This window comes from Crocuta crocuta, unplaced genomic scaffold (genome assembly GCF_008692635.1).
Source record: "Crocuta crocuta isolate KB4526 unplaced genomic scaffold, BGI_CrCroc_1.0 scaffold133, whole genome shotgun sequence".
Taxonomy (NCBI): domain Eukaryota; kingdom Metazoa; phylum Chordata; class Mammalia; order Carnivora; family Hyaenidae; genus Crocuta; species Crocuta crocuta.
The window spans coordinates 4,042,549-4,058,283 of record NW_027529438.1 but is presented as its reverse complement, the minus strand read 5'-3'; the positions used below and the strand labels follow the sequence as shown (position 1 = coordinate 4,058,283).

The following is a 15,735-nucleotide window of genomic DNA, read 5'->3' as shown; positions in this document are numbered from 1 at the left end:
GAGGCGAGCTCACGGTGCACACGCGCACGGGCGTTAGCTCAGCTGAAAAGCCAAAACCAAACATGCAGAATCACGATGTGATGAAGCCTTGGAAGGTTTATGGGAACAGCAGGTTTTCAGTGCATCTGGGGCAGGAGGGACCTTAAGAGGGCCAGGTAGGGGTGGGGGGTGGGTGAAGCAAAGGGGAACCAATTGGGTCTAGATGGAGGAAGGTCAGCTCCTCTGAGCATGTATGTAGGTGGATGGCTAAGGAGTGACCCTTGTCAGTGCCCTTCCTTTTTGTAGCTCTGCCAGGAGGCAGGATTTCCTGTGGTATCTGAATCCTGTCAGATGCTGCCAGTCCTATCTGCAACCCAGAAGCCCTGTCAGAATGGGTCTTGAGTCCCCAGGCCCACCCCTGGCAATCCCCTTGCTGGGGAAGACTTTGCCTAGTGACTCACACTACGCAATGTGTTTCCCAGTTTGCTTGCACTATTTGATCTGCTCAGCAACCCTGGGAGGGAATTCAGGCTCTTTGAAGTTAATTAACCTGTCCAAGGTCCTCTTGCAAGTGACAGACTGAGATCTCTTTGTCCCCGCGCATTTTTGCCACATGAGAGAAGAATAGAAGCTGGGAAGGGAAAGGGAGGAAAATGATCATGAGTGGTGGGGGCCTTGAAGGCCAGACTGAAAAGGCTGATCAATCCACAGAAGAAATCGGAACCATCACTGGTGTCTGGGGAAAGTAACCTCAGATGAGATACACAAAATGAGCCGTGGCCCGAAGGTGACTGTTTTAAACGTAAAGTACGAATAAAGTTTTGTTGGAACATGCGTACTTTTCATCACCCTGCATTTTGGTGCTGTGAGTCTCCCACGCCAGCCCAGCCTGATTTGCATTCCATTTTGATTTAATCCAGGAAACCTTAGCCGGCTATCACATCTACGAGTTTCAGTTCTGGCTACCTGGCCAGTTCTGTGAATGGCACCCAGATGATAGTGGGAGAGAGGTTTGGAATGGCTGTTCCCCAGACGGGGGGTCAGGTGAGAGATTTTCAACGGAAGGATGTGAGCCTTTGCGGGGAAGAGGAGTGAATCTGAGTCTTCCCTGTGGGAATATTCCCCTGGCTCAGAAGAGAAGGGAAGGTCTTGGGTGACGCCTCTGGGTTCATTTTTGGGAAGCTGTCTCTTCTTCGTAAAATGATCAAGAGGAAGTTCTGGCGGGGGCAGGGGGGCAGTGCCCTCCTTTCCTGTGACCTCGAGGAGGCTCGGGACTCAGTTTGTGAATCTTTCCTGCCTTTCACTGTCCCTTGTGCAATGCAGAGACTCTTGTCTCTGCTGCAAAGTAGTTCCCAGGCTTGTGGGCAGATGGCGTCGGGCATGGAGAAGAACCCCAGACACCGTGCCCCCCATGGTCTCCGTCATTTGTCTCTTTAGTTCTCCCTCCGCTCCTCTCACCGAACCCTTCTCCCAGTGGGAGCAGATCTCTCTGGTCTCCCCTCACCGATTCCCCGACTTCTCCCGGTCTCCCAAAGCACCAGGCTCACAACTGACTCCTTCGATATTTATTGTAGAAAACAAGGGGTGGGTTGGGAGAGGGCTCTAGGCCTGGCCAGTGGCTGTTCCAGGGCCCAGTTGGGAATGGAGGACAATGGTCTGGACGCCTCATTGGGTGGCAGGCTGTGTTTTGAGGTCCATGAAATTGCTCAAGAAGTTAATCAGATCCGTTCCAGCCTTCTTGACCAGGGGCGTGAGCTGCTCCTGTGTCTTCTCGAAGTAAGCCCTGTGTATTCAGAGGATTAGAGGTCAGTGTGAGAGACCCGAGGCGCCGGCAGGGGCCGTGGTGGTGGTGGTGGGAGGCAAGACCCAGCTCCCCAGACTTTAGTGCCTGGTCCATCCTGTCGTGACCGCCACACTCCTAGGAGGAGAGACAAGCCCTTCGCTGGGCAGAGGAACAGACCCTAGAGATCAAAATTCAAAGCCTGGCTCCCCCTGGCCCCATCTGTCCGTGAGATCCATGGGATCCGTGGTGAAGAAATTTTTCTGTCGACCTAAACCTCCTCTTCCCTAACCCCCACCCTTGAGCTCAGTCTTCTTTGCAACTTTTCATCTTCCCTTCTTTCTCTCTATAGCTCCCTGGTTCCTGAATCTCTTTCTTTTCTTCTTCTTTTCTTTTTCCTTTCCTTTCCTTTCCTTTCCTTTCCTTTCCTTTCCTCTCCTTTCCTCTCCTTTCCTTTCCTTTCCTCTCCTTTCCTCTCCTTTCCCTTCCTTTCCCCTCCTTTCCCCTCCTTTCCCCTCCTTTCCCCTCCTTTCCCCTCCTTTCCCCTCCTCTCCCCTCCTTTCCCTTCCTCTCCTTGCCCTTCCTTTCCCTTCCTTTCCCTTCCTTTCCCTTCCCTTCCCTTCCTTTCCTTTCCTTTCCTTTCCTTTCCTTTCCTTTCCTTTCCTTTCCTCTTTTCTTTCCTTCTTAAGATTTTATTTTTAAGCAATCTCTACACCCATTGTGGGGCCTGAACTCACAGTCCAGAGACCAAGAGTTGCACACTCCACTGACTGATTCGGCCAGGTGCCCCCTGAGCCCCTTTCACTGAAACTTACTTTGCCTGGGCCTGGAGCTCTGGGCCCTTGGCCTTCTCCACCAAGTCCTTGCCATAGTCGGTCACCGTCTGGAAGTACTGAGCGACCAGTCTCTGCAGACTCTGCTCCTCCGCCTGTCTCCGCACCAAAGCCCCTGCACATCCGTGGAAACACACACACACACACACACACACACACACACACACACACACACAGATCTTCTTAGCTGGATACCCAACAATGAGTCTAGGCCTCCAGCTATACCTCTGTCAGCAGCCAGCCTCAGCTCGCACGCCCCTCCCCAAACAGGCACCCAGCACCAGGAGCTTTAGAGGGGGACCCATCTATCTTTAGAGCTCTCTGGTTGCTAGAGCTGGGCACACGAGCGCAGACAGATGGGTGGCTAGGATGCTCAGCACCTTCTCCTTCTTGGGACCCCTCTCCATACCACACCCACCTTCAAGGCTACAGATGGTCAGGAGCAGCACAGTCATTGCAAGCAGCTTCATGGTGGAGACAGTGGGGAAGGTGGCCTGGAAACAGTTGGGAGTGAAACGAAAGTTTCATTCGGCTTCAGCCCCTCCCCAGAGACCCCTATCTAGGTACCCACTCCAACCTGGTTCCCTCCCTTCCCACAACTAAAACCTGGTCTTTGGACCCCCGCCACACCGCTCGCTCCCTTACCCTACCTAGTCAGCGTGTGTATCCCTGCTGTCTGTGTCTGCTGACTGGGGAGACAGGGGTTATATATATTTCTGCTTCCACCCTCCTCCCACCCCTCCCCTGTCAGGTGATAAGGACTATGGAAGGGCCCCATGGGGCAGGGGCCATGTTGGAGTAAACAAGTCAGAGAAATGGGGGAGGAGAGGACAAGCACACGCAGGGGACTCGTGGTGATGAGGTGGGGGGTGGGGAGGCCGGCCTTAGTGAGGCCAAGGGGATGTACTTCGGGCTGATTCAACATTCACTCTTTTGGGGTCTGGGGCTGGCAGTCTTTGGACCAGAATGCTGCAGGGGGGTGCCTGGATGGCTCGGTTGGGTGGGTGCCCGACTTTGGCTCAGGTCTTGATCTTGTGGCTTGTGGTTCGAGTCCCGTGTCGGGCTCTATGCTGACAACTCAGAGCCTAGAGCCTGCTTCAGATTCCGTGTCTCCATCTCTCTCTGACCCTCCCTCACTTGTGCTCTGTGTCTCTCTTTCAAAAATAAACATTAAAAAAAAATACTGCAGGAAGCTAGAAAAATTCCTAGTTTTCCTCTGGGAAGCCCTGATGTATCAAGCCCTCAGCTCGTTGGTAACGTTGTCCCATTGTGGGTAGATTTTATCTCCCCAGCTTCACCCTCTTCACTGTAACTTGGCAGACAGGTATTGGGAACAGAAGAAAGGAGAAAGGAGTAGAAATCAGGTAATAGGGTGAGGGGAAAGAGGATTATGAGAATCCTGGTTAGGGCCAGAGAGCAGGTAAGATTACATCTTTCCCCTGTTTGGTTAATGTGTAATGAGATGGGGGAGAAAACAGGAGAGCCCGGAATGACCCTCCTGAGCACTGATAAATGAGGACACCCTACCCCCAAGAAAACAAATTCAGAAAGTCGCCTCTGCCTTCCCCTTCCCAATTGGCGGGCTCTGGCAAGAAAGGAAGTGAACGCGAGTCCTCTACCAAGGGTAAAGGTTGAGGTTCCCTGGTCATTCTAAAGTGGTGGTCAGCCAGTATGAGTCAGCAGAGACCACAGCATCCCTCTGACCGAGGCCCCAGCCCTGTGCCAGCCCTGACTGTGAGGGAGGACAGAGGTCCATTCTCCAAGCCCAAGGTATTTGCGTGACATCAGCTAAATAGATATCAGAAGCATTTGTATCTTTTACCCTTTTACCCTCAAAGTGTACATAGCACATTCTAGAGAGGAGGGGATGGAGATGTGAGGGCTAGTGGGGGAAGCGACCAGGGGCCCCAAACTCTTACTCCATCTTCAATTATTCCTCTGTGGAGTGCTTAGTACTTGAAGAGCGCCCCGTGGACTGTCCCTGCCTGTGGAGTGGAGTGCATTTGGGGACCAAGAGCCCATATTCCTAGATTTTATTTGTCAACTATACCTGGGCAATGGGGGGAGGATTAGCCCAAACCTGAAGCAGCTGTTTCAGGGAATAGTTTTTTTTTGTTTTTTCTTTAATTTTTAAATGTTTTTCTGGGCGCCTGGGTGGCTCAGTTGGTTGAGTGTCCGACTTCGGCTCAGGTCATGATCTCATGGCTTGTGGGTTCGAGCCCCGCATCAGGCTCTGTGCTGAGCGTTTGCTCAGAGCCTGGAGCTTGTTTCTGATTCTGTGTCTCCTCTCCTCCCCTCACACTCTGTCTCACTCTGTCTCTCAAAAATAAAATAAATATAAACAAAAAAAAAAACCCAGTTTTATTTGTTTTTTGAAAGAGAGAGAGAGAGAGAATGAGAGCGGGGGAGGGCCGGAGAGAGAGGGAGACACAGAATCTGAAGCAGGCTCCAGGCTCGGAGCTGTCAGCACAAAGCTCTACGGGGGCCTCGAACTCACCAACTGTGGGATCGTGACCTGAGCCCAAGTCGGACGCCTAACTCAGGGAATAGTTTCGTTAGTCCTAAGGCTGCAGCCCCAGCTCCTTCTACCGCACCTCCCACCCATTTCCCTTCCACCAAGAGACCTAGAAGGTGAACTTTGAAGTGTAGACCTCCAGGTGTGGGGCCATGTCCTAGGGAGAGCTGTACTCGCAAGTAGTACTCATCTGGAGGGACACTGGGTACTGTGCTGAACTGGGGAGGGCTGTGAGGAGACCCTAGGGGTTCAAGGTGGGGGCACCCAGGAGCCATATGAACCAGGGTCCGAATGAAGCCTTCACAACCATTCCGTCTGCCGCCCTTCACAAAACGGGTGACCAGGCTGTTCGGTGTCAAGTGGCCCAAGTTCCAAGATGCTCCCTCTAGTGTCTTGTACGTTCACAGCTTTTTCCCGACCTTGTAGAGGCCGGGCGATCTAGGGCCATCCACTTGAGTAAGTCTGAGGGGCTACCAATCCAGTCCCGCCCCCTCTGCAGCGCCTGGGTCAGAGCTCTCTGGACCTGAGTCTGCCACTCCTTTGCTTCCTCCTCTCCCATTGGCCCCTGGGAGAGGGAGGCCGCTTTATTTTACCGATGGGGCGGGGCCCATCCAAGGGAGGGTCGGATCTTTGCTGTCTTTTTTTTGCCCGATTCCAAGATGGCGCGGATGACTACGCTGGGAATGCAGCGTGAAGCCGCAGTTCTGCCATCACTCAAGATGGCTGCCCCATCAAGATGACCGGGGTGTGCCGGGGGAAAAGGGGCAGCATGATAGTCTGAGACGGTAAGAACTATTGCTTCATTGCAAGCCTCGCCTTGGGGCCTAGGAATGAAGAGCGGAAAGCCTGGGAAGCTGGGTGAGGTCTCTGTGGGAGCTCGGGTTAGAGAATGGGGGAGGGGAGGGGGTGACAGGTGGGGTTGAAGGATCAAAGATGGGACGGGAGTGTGTCTGGGGTTCAGTCTCCCCACCGGTGCCCTCTCCCCACTCTTCCTGTTCCAGGTCTAGCGTCGGACCATGTGGAAGTTTCTGGGACTGGGGAGTCGGATGATGGGGGGTGGGGCCCGTGGGGGGTAGAGGGAGCAATAGCGTCCTTTCTCAGGCTAACCCCGGCCCCTCCCCTGTCCTCTGGACTGAAATGGGGAACACACTGGGCCTGGCACCGATGGGGGCTTTGCCCCGCCGGAGCCCCCGGCGAGAGGAACCTCTGCCCAACCCTGGGAGCTTCGATGAACTGCACCGGCTATGCAAAGGTGAGAACTTGGCATTTGGGTGTCTCACGTTGAAGGGGCAGAGCAGGGGAGGGTCCTGAACGCTGGGCGTCCAGTGACGGGAGCAGGAAAAGGGAGATCCCAGCTGGGGCATCCAGCCTCTGGGAGGATCCGGTGCCTGAACATTTCGTGGAAAGGAGGTCAGTTCCTCCAAAGTGCTTCCTATGGGATTGAAAGGGGAGACTGACTTCCTGGGGTAGGGGTTCCTTGTCTGTGCTTATTCCTCCCCTTTCCCTCCCCTCCACCCCCTTCAGATGTGTTCCCAGCACAGATGGAGGGAGTGAAGCTCGTTGTCAACAAGGTTCTGAGCAGCCATTTCCAGGTGCTCCCACTTCTCTGGCCCTCCTTACTATTCCTCCCTGCCCATCCCTGCACCCTCTCCCCCTTGCCTTTGTACCCAAGGCTTCACCAGGCTATACGGGACAGATGAGGGAGGATGTGGGGCTCTCCCTACTTCCCTTGCCTGTGGGACTTGTTGCTTTCAGTCTGGTGATGGGTATGTTGGAGTCTTTGGGATTCTTTTTTTAAAATTTATTTCTAGGAGAGAGAGAGAGAGAGACAGCGTGAGCAGGGGAGGGTCAGAGAGAGAGGGAGTCACAGACTGAAACAGGCTCCAGGCTCTGAGCTGACAGTCAGCACAGAGCCCGACGCGGGGCTCGAACCCACGAACCGCGAGATCATGACCTAAGCGAAAGTCGGACGCTTAACCGACTAAGCCACCCAGGCGCCCCGGAGTCTTTGGGATTCTTAAAAGCCCTTCTGGCTGGGGAGAAGCCTGGGGGCTTGAAATTGTCAGGACTGCTTCCCTCCATCGACTTCTCTCCCCTCAGGTGGCTCACACCGTGCATATGAGTGCCCTGGGCTTGCCAGGCTATCACCTCCACGCGGCCTATGCAGGGGACTGGCAACTTAGCCCCACCGAGGTGAGGACTCCTCACACCTGGGTCATCTCCCTGAAAGCCCACCTGCGGGATTCGGGTCTAGAGGAGGAGGAAATGTGTGTGTTGTGGGGAAGAGTGTTCAGGGCACCTGCCTCTCTGCCTTTCCTCTGAATGGGAGGGAGGGAGGAATCGTTTGTGCGACGAGCAGGAGTCTGTCTCTGTGGCTCCACTAGGGGGCGCTGGGTACTGTTAAAGAAATCCTAGCTGGTTGGACGGAAGAGGAGCGGTCCGCGCGCCCCCCCAGCTCGGTCTGACTGTGCACGCTCTTCAACAGGTGTTCCCCACTGTGGTGGGCGACGTGGACAGCAGTGGCAGCCTCAACGCCCAGCTCCTGCTCCTCCTGGCAGAGCGGCTCCGAGCCAAGGCGGTCTTCCAGGTGACCCGTGGCCCCGCCTCCATCCGCTGGAGCGGTCCCCCTTCTCCTCCACGGGTGTCGTGCTCTGGGGGCTCCAGGGAGAGGAGCAGAGGCGATAGCGATCGTAAAGCAGGAGGAAGGTCTCACTCCGTGTTCTCCCTGCTCCAGACGCAGCAGGCCAAGTTCCTGACGTGGCAGTTTGATGGCGAGTATCGGGGAGATGACTACACAGCTACTCTGACCCTAGGGAATCCTGACCTGATTGGGGAATCGGGTGAGGAACTGGGACAGGGTCCTTTTTATCCGGGCTGCTCACTTGCTAATGTTGGCTCTGCCTGCCCATCGTCTGTACAGTTCAGGGGCTAGAAGGTTCTCGGGCGGGCTGGGGCGGCGGAGCAGGCCTGGGTGTGGTCCCTGTGACTGATTCCGTGTCTCTCTGCTACCCCTCAGTGATCGTGGTCGCTCACTTTCTGCAGAGCCTCACCCACCGGCTGGTGCTGGGAGGAGAGCTAGTGTATCACCGGCGGCCAGGCGAAGAGGGCGCCATCTTGACACTGGCTGGGAAGTACTCGGGTATGGGGTGAGGGGGGGACAGCGCCGGGGCGGGGAAAGCCTGACCTTGGCGAGGGCTCCGGGCCTGCGTCCGGCTACAGTAACGCTCCTCGTCTCCTCTCCTTTGGTTTTGACAGCCTTGCACTGGGTGGCCACATTGAATGTGGGATCAGGTGGGGCCCATGCAAGTTATTACCACAGGGCCAACGAACAGGTGAGATCACCAACCCCGTTTCCCCGCCCCCAGCAAGTCAGTCGTGAACTTTGACCCCTCCAGAGCACCACAGGCCCTACGGGCCTGCTGTTCTTCCTACTCACACTGCAGACGTGTCCCTGTGAGCCTTCCTCCTGCGGGTCCCTTGTCGGGGCTCCTGGAGGCCTCACTGAGACAGATCCTTCTCCCACCCTTGCCCTGCTGCTCAGGTTCAGGTCGGAGTGGAATTTGAGGCAAACACAAGGCTACAAGACACAACCTTCTCCTTTGGTTACCACCTGACTCTGCCCCAGGCCAATATGGTGTTTAGAGGTGAGGGTTATTTGGACGGCATTCGCAGGTGCTGGGGGGCTTGGGGGCACCGAGGGAGGGAAGGTCCGCCTTGCTTCTGCCCCTTTCTGCAAGCCTGTTAAATAACCCCGTCCAGGGGCGCCTGGGGGGCTCAGTCGGTGAAGCATCCGACTTCGGCTCAGGCCGTGATCTCGGGGTTCTTGAGTTCGAATCCCGCATCGGGCTCTGTGCTGACAGCTCAGAGCCTGGAGCCTGCTTCCGATTCTGTGTCTCCCTCTCTCTTTGCCCCTCCCCCTCTCTCTTTCTCTCTCTCTCTCTCTCTCTCTCAAAAATAAACACTAAGAAAAATTAAAAAAAAATAACGCGGTCTACATTCCGTTCCCCCACAGGCTTGGTGGACAGTAACTGGTGTGTGGGTGCTGTGCTGGAGAAGAAGATGCCCCCCTTGCCTGTCACCCTAGCCCTGGGAGCCTTCCTCAACCACTGGCGCAACAGATTCCATTGTGGCTTCAGCATCACTGTGGGCTGAGGTTGACCCAGGGCCAGCGCCCGGCAAAGCTGGAGGCTCTGAGTCAGGTGCCCTGGGGCCAGAGACCTGGCCCCTCCCCAGAGCCCACCCGGCTAGGTGACCTCTAGGTCCCAGGAGCAGAGTGGGCGACAGGACCGCGCCCTCCTCAGAACTGGGGCTGCCGCAGGGGCAGCTGCTGAGGCGGTGGTGTGAGGCTCCTCCCTCTGCCACCAGCCCTGGTGTCCCCTTCCTGTGCTCTCGTGGCTCTGGACCCAGGGAGGAGGACGAAGGGGAATGTCTGGCTGACTTCTCTCCCCTCCCCTCCCCTCCCCCCTCCTTCTACATCCCCCTGTCGATGAAAGCTCCTAGCTTCTTCCTCTTCAGAGCAGAAAAGTCTGCATGGGATTAGCTCCCCACCCTGTTTTCCATCCCAGAGTCTCCCGGGGCTGGGAAAGAAGGGCTGAAGGGCTAACTCTGTGACCTCGGAAAGTGGGCCCCCCTCAAGTCCCGGAAGGAGCTTCTTTTACCTCTTCGCCCTGAGGCTTCCTCCTTCCTCATCTTCTGTGCTTCCAGAGACCAACTTTGTCCCCGTGGTCATCCCCCACTGCCCCCGAGACTGCATGAAGAGGCAGTTATTGCTTTGGTCTTTCATTGCAGCCACTGGGCTCCCTTTCTACTGGCCCCAACCTCTGGCCCCGGCGTTTCCCCCTCTCCAGTCCCGTGTGTCCAGATGGGCTGGGGCCTCAGCTGCAGATCTCCTGGAGCAGTGGCATCATGGACAGCAGTCCCTGGATGTGCTGGATTTGGTACCCAAATGCGTTGTTAATGCTCCGGAGCTCGGCCAGCAGTCCCAGTAGCTTTGCATACAGAAACCTTTGGGGGAGACGGTGGGGTCACCAGGGAAAGACGAGGAAAGGAAGGTGGCTGAGAGTCTTGCCCTGAGGCCCCGAGCCCCTGCACTGTCTCTCAGCGAAGCCAGGTCTGACCGCTAGAGAAAACCATGGTCTGGCAGGACAGATTTATCCAGAATTCCAAAGGTCCCCCAGGGGAGCCCCCTGACACTTTCTTCTCTCACCATGCCATATTTCTTGAACCCAGAGGTCTGAGGGCCACGTGTGAAGAAAGCCCCAGACGTGGCCAGAACTTCAACGGTGTGGAATCTGTGGATCGGGTCTTCTAGAGCAGGTTCTAGAAGGTGGGTGTGTCCTATGGTATAAAGCATCCCTCTTCTGGCCAAACTGGCTTACTGAGGAACATACGAGAACAAGTGGAGTATACCTCAGAGCCTGAATAGATCATGGACTTTTGGGCCAGGGGGCCGCTTTGGGCCATGAAACTGAATGACCATGACTTCACGGGGAATGAAAACTTAAAGGAATGGGCCCAATGGAGAGGAAGGGGAGGGCCAAGGAAGGAGAGCGCACGAGTCTTGGCAGGCTGCTTTAGCCTGGAGAGTTGGATGGGCGAGGTGGGGGATGTCATCAATCTCAGGAATGCTGTTACACAGAGCCTGTGAGCTACCACTTTGCGTCTCTACTGAATAAAAAAAAAAATCTGGAAAAAAATCGGATGAAACCAGCAGTAAGAGCAATTTGGATGCCAGAACTCTATGAGGCATGAGGGAAGGACTGGAGCCCCCGAGGGACCTGGTTTCCCAGGGGAAGGGACAGGAGAAGCATTTTCCTAGAGCTCAGTGTTTCCCTCACCTTCCTGCCCTGGNGATTCCCAGGCCTTGGCTGTTGGCCTTCGATGTAGCTGTGCAGGGTCAGCGCCGTCACCTCTTGCAGATGATCAATCTCCTCCCTCTGGGTAACCCCAGGCCTGTCTGTAAGAAGGGGGACAGGGAAGGACAGGTCGGGTCAGGCGTGCGCCCACAACGTCGAATGGGTGCAGGCTGGGTTTGAAGACAAAGCCTGGCTTGTGGGTGGATTTGCAGGGCTGGGAGTTTGGCCAGGGGTGGAGGAGCAAAAAGTTTCTGGGCTTTGGGGGTGCTCACCGGGAGAGAAGAGGGCCATGGCAGCCATGAGCACATACTCGGGCTCCTGAAGCTGTAGTCGCCTCAATGTCCCATGGAAGCGAAAGAGCAACTCTAAAAACTGTTCCTGGAAGCCCACTGTGGGAGACAGTAGGCTCAGGATCCTTCAGGTCACCTTGCCGCACACCTTACCTCAAAGGACACGTGCCTCTGCAGCCTTAGCACCATCTCACCATGGGCTCCATCTTCTATCGTGTAGCGGAGCGGCCCACAGAGGAAGTTTTGTGTTTGGAGACAGAAAGTGGTGTTGAGTGCGATATGACAGATCTCTACAGCCGCTCCCTTGAGAAGGGAGATCTGGTCCTCCATGGGCAGGGACCTGTAGGCGGCAGGAGATGAGAGCACTTTATTTATTAAAAAAAGTTTTTTTGATACCCATTTATTTTTGAGAGAGAGAGAGAGAGAGACAGCCAGAGCATGAGTAGGGGGCAGAGGCAGAGAGAGAAGGAGACAGAATCCGAAGCAGGCTCCGGGCTCTGAACTGTCAGCACAGAGACTGACATGGGGCTCAAACTCATGAACCGTGAGATCATGACCTGAGCTGAAGTCGGACGCTTAGCTGACTGAGCCACCCAGATGCCCCGAGAGCACTTTAGACTCTACCCTGAACTACAGAGAAGGAGAGGAGTCCGAGTTCTAATTGAGATACTTAAAAACAAAGCAGGGAATTGGAAAGGATGCAGGATGGGTTAGGGGGCCAGTGACTCTTGCGTGTTTGTCTTTGGTGTGTGTGTGGCGATTGTAATTTCCTGCAGTGTTTTCTTCCTGAAAGGTAAGGGGAGGTCATGTACCGGAAGAGGGGCAGATCCTTGGTGAACTTGATGACTTGCTGCACCATGAAAGTGTTGATCTCTGCGAAGTGCGTGAGCAGAGGCGGTACAGGGATCGAGATGGGCAAATGCTGGTGGTGGACGAACAGATGAGCTGGAGGCTGCAGAGATCAGAGCCTCAGTGAGAAGCGCTGCTCCTAAGGATCTCCATTAGGCCTCTCCAGCCCCGTCCTGGAAGGGTTCTGGGCTGAGGCATCTGTCTACACTGCGGTTCTAGAGAAGTCTTGTCTTCTGTATTGGTGCCTGGGACGCAGCCCCCTTCCTCCCTTAGGTCAGCCCCCCAGGGCACCCCTTTCGGTCACATTCCAGCCCAAAGCCTATCAGCGCTCACCCTGAACTGCACAAACTGGTTGAACATGGTGCCCACGTGGCGGGTGTGGGCCCCCAGGAGTGTCCGGACCAGCTCTTTCTGCTCGTCACTCAGCTGGATGGGTGCTCGCTGGGCCCGTCGTCGCTGGGCCTGCTTTGNGGGTGGGTGGGTGGGGGAGGCAGAGGACAGCCACTGAGACCAGCCCAGAGCCCCTCTCTCTGGGACCCCTCTGATACCCCGCACCATGAAGGATGTGGGGCGGGAGGGCTTGGCTCCCAGAGGCTCCAGGTGGTAGGGGATTCCTGGCCACTTTCCCCATCCTGTGAGGCACTGCAGCAGAACACAGCACCACAGCGGAAAAAGGAAGGGTGGAGAGTAAAGCGGTCACAGTGAAGGGAGATACTTGGCTTCTGGGCGAACAGTGAAGAGGGAGGGCTCTTGACGCCTAAAACATCACCTTGTGTTTCCATAGCGCTATCATTTCAAGGGTGCTGAAGTTAAATCTCACTGGATGCAACAACCCTCTGGGTGGACGGGGCAGGTGTTATTATCCATGTTTTTCAGAGACATAAACGGGCTGACATTCCAGTGACAGGTCCAAGGTCATAAAATACTTAAGTGATGGAGCTTGAGTTCAAACCACGATTTTTTGATTGCCACCGTTTCCCGTCCACTGCTCCATTTGGAAGAATAGTGTGATGTCATGGAAAAAGCATGGGCTGGGGCGTCAGACAGAAGAGTTTGCATACAGAGGCTGTAACTTTTTAGCTGAGCGAACTCGGGGCACATGGGTGTCTGCGAGCCCCGGCGATATTATCAGTTGGGAGCATAGCTTAGTTGCCTGGCACAGGGAAGTGACAGCAAGTGATTTTTTTTTTTTTTTTTAGCAAGTGATTATTTTAACAGTTATCAAGTACCTACGGAGTGACAGGGGCTATCTATACATGAGAGAAAGAAGAGAAAAGTCAAGCCATGTGAATATCTAGGGGAAGAGGATTCCTGGTGAAGGGAATGTCAAGTGCTAGTGCCCAGGTCCTGAGGAGTGTGTTTGAGGGTGGCACTGTGTGGAGTGAATGTGGCTGTGATGGACCGAGCAAGGCCGAAAGAGTAGGAGGGAGAGTCTGGGAGGCTTTATTGGGGAGCTAGCCCATGAGATCACGGACTGTAAGAGAGACAAGGAGCCATTGGGACTTTGAGTAGAGTAGCAACATCATCTGACTTGTTTCTCGAAGCCTACTCTTGTGTGGAGGCGATGCTGTGGGAACGAGGGCAAGGCAGAGAGACCTGGTCAATGGATGCTTGTGTTGGTAGGGGCCAACTCACTGTCCTTCTTCATGCCAGCATCTAGGCACTTCTGCAACCTGCAGGCTGGGCAGTGGCGTCTCTGGGCCTTGTTGACCTCACAGCTTCCAGCAAAGGGGCAGGTGAGAACGGTGCTCTTGGTGGCGGTTCGTCTGTGGGAGACAGAGACGCTTGGGAGGTCGGTCGGGGATGGCAATGACCAGGTGGCTATGTGAGGGTCAGAGATCACATGGTCTAAAAGGATCTATGGTGACGTAGGCTAATCTGAGCTGTGCCCAGGGGTCCCTCGGGGTGGGGGGTGGGGGTTGGGTATATCACACCTCAAGCATTTCCATAGAGGAACAGGATCACGTAGGAAAGCCGAGGCTGGCACGACACTAACGTGGTGCCTGGCAGGTGGTTCAGAACCAGCACTTGCTAAGGGGTTGTATCCACAGGACAAACATGCGCCCTTCCCCCTATTATCTTATCACCTAGTTACGCAGTGTTGAGGTCGGCAAGATGTAGCATGCGAGCCGCGGAATAGTTAGGCTCAGGGATGCAGGAGGATTGTAGCTGGACAATCTCGGGCACACGCTGGGGCTTAAAGGCTTCCTGGTGGGTAGGTTGGGAGGTCGTTTCTGCCGGGAAGGAGGCTCTCACCTGAAGAAACCCTTGCAGCCTTCACAAGTCAGGGCATGGAAATGGTAGCCTGTGGCTCGGTCCCCGCACACCGCACAGTTCCTCGGCTCATCGTCCCCACTGGCCATGGCTTCAGATGTTGGAGTGGATGTGGGAAGGGTTAGAGGTCAGCTCTAGGTACCCTTGACCCCCTTCTTCCTCTTCTCCTCCTCCTATAGAGCCCCTTCCCTGCCCTGCCCTGGGCCCTCCCCTCTGCATTATCTGTGCTTTGTTGCTTTTAGTCTCTGGTCCCCAGAAGATTTCCTACCTGCTACTCTTAGGCTAGTCACCTGCAGGGCACAGCATCTGGTATGGGACGCCTCTCCCTGAACTTCCACTCTGCTCCTTGGTCTCAGGTACTGCGAGTGTTTGGAGTTAGGGATGATGGCCCTCCATACCTGGAAAACAAGGAACTTCTGTTGTGGGTGGCCTCTTGTTGCCAGCGACTACCTAGATAGGGCACAGACTCTGGACCCAGGGCAAAGGCCTGGGTGGGAGGTTTTCCCAGCATGCCCAGGGTGCAGGTTGCTGGCAAATGTGAGGGACACTGGTGGAGGAAGGGACACTCATGATTCACTGGAAGCTGCTTCTCATCAGACCCATGGAGATCTTCCTTACTACTGAGCTTCAGGCTAGGTCAGAAAGCCTCCTCTGAATGTGGATCTTGCAAACTGGGAAGGGAGAGGGAGAGACAGAGCAAGCTTTCACGTGTAGTATGACCGAGTAAAAGAGTAGGCATAACTGTTGCACAGGGCTCCCCAAATGAAAGTTCTTAAAAAGAAACTGAGATTGGGGCACCTGGGTGGCTCAGTTGGTTGAGCGTCCGACTTGATCTCATGGTCTGTGTATTTGAGCCCTATGTCGGGCTCTGTGCTGACAGCTCAGAGCCTGGAGCCTGCTTCGGATTCTGTGTCTCCCTCTCTCTCTGCCCTCCCACTCGTGCTCTGTCTGTCTCTCAAAAGTAAATAAATGTTTAAAAAATTAAAAACAAAGAGACCGGGGTCTAATTAAGAGTGTATGCAAAGAGCTAATGAGGTCCACGCTTCCTAACTAGGGAGGGCTGAGAATCAAATCAGAGTGGCCCCTAACAAATTAGAGGTAGTAGTTAGGATTGTTTTGAGGACTCTTGCACCAGAGCTGGCTTCGTGGGCATGTGACCTGTGCGGTCACACAAGACCCTGGGCTCAGAGGAGCCTTGGGTTTGGCTTAATGCTCTGCCCTTGCTGTCTTGAAGTTCTTAATGATTTTTGAACAAGAGGATTTGGATTTCTGCTTTTTAGTGGGTCCTACAAATTATGGTCTTGGTCCCGTCTGGAGCCAAGATTGAGGACTTTTTTTTTTTTAATGTTTATTTATTTAT

General features: G+C 54.8%; 3 protein-coding genes across 7 annotated transcripts; 1 reads left to right on the top strand and 2 right to left on the bottom strand.

Moving 5' to 3' along the window:
- Positions 1–1,529: 1,529 nt before the first annotated feature.
- APOA2 (apolipoprotein A2) lies at positions 1,530–3,267 on the bottom strand. The gene is made up of 4 exons (XM_077759976.1): positions 3,243–3,267; positions 3,011–3,086; positions 2,575–2,707; positions 1,530–1,762 (listed from the first exon to the last, which is right to left on the bottom strand). Exons 2-4 carry the CDS (start codon positions 3,060–3,062, stop codon positions 1,645–1,647), a joined length of 303 nt encoding a protein of 100 aa, XP_077616102.1. The 5' UTR covers positions 3,063–3,086; positions 3,243–3,267; the 3' UTR covers positions 1,530–1,644.
- Positions 3,268–5,798: 2,531 nt separating this feature from the next.
- TOMM40L (translocase of outer mitochondrial membrane 40 like) lies at positions 5,799–9,766 on the top strand. Of its 5 annotated transcripts, none has more exons than XM_077760073.1 (10): positions 5,801–5,892; positions 6,109–6,359; positions 6,632–6,699; positions 7,208–7,300; positions 7,593–7,694; positions 7,842–7,878; positions 8,124–8,246; positions 8,363–8,439; positions 8,649–8,751; positions 9,120–9,766. In XM_077760073.1, the coding sequence occupies exons 2-10, from the start codon at positions 6,245–6,247 to the stop codon at positions 9,257–9,259; spliced, it is 858 nt and encodes a 285-aa protein (XP_077616199.1). In that variant the 5' UTR covers positions 5,801–5,892; positions 6,109–6,244; the 3' UTR covers positions 9,260–9,766. The 5 variants fall into 5 exon arrangements, with proteins under 5 accessions (XP_077616197.1, XP_077616196.1, XP_077616195.1 ...); XM_077760072.1 differs by having other exon boundaries at positions 5,802–5,892; positions 7,842–7,947; XM_077760071.1 differs by having other exon boundaries at positions 5,799–5,892; positions 7,593–7,878.
- A 104-nt stretch (positions 9,767–9,870) lies between these two features.
- On the bottom strand, positions 9,871–14,809 carry NR1I3 (nuclear receptor subfamily 1 group I member 3). The gene is made up of 9 exons (XM_077760075.1): positions 14,666–14,809; positions 14,358–14,466; positions 13,729–13,867; positions 12,435–12,605; positions 12,065–12,204; positions 11,447–11,592; positions 11,235–11,351; positions 10,969–11,063; positions 9,871–10,128 (listed from the first exon to the last, which is right to left on the bottom strand). The coding sequence occupies exons 1-9, from the start codon at positions 14,679–14,681 to the stop codon at positions 9,982–9,984; spliced, it is 1,080 nt and encodes a 359-aa protein (XP_077616201.1). The 5' UTR covers positions 14,682–14,809; the 3' UTR covers positions 9,871–9,981.
- Positions 14,810–15,735: the final 926 nt, after the last annotated feature.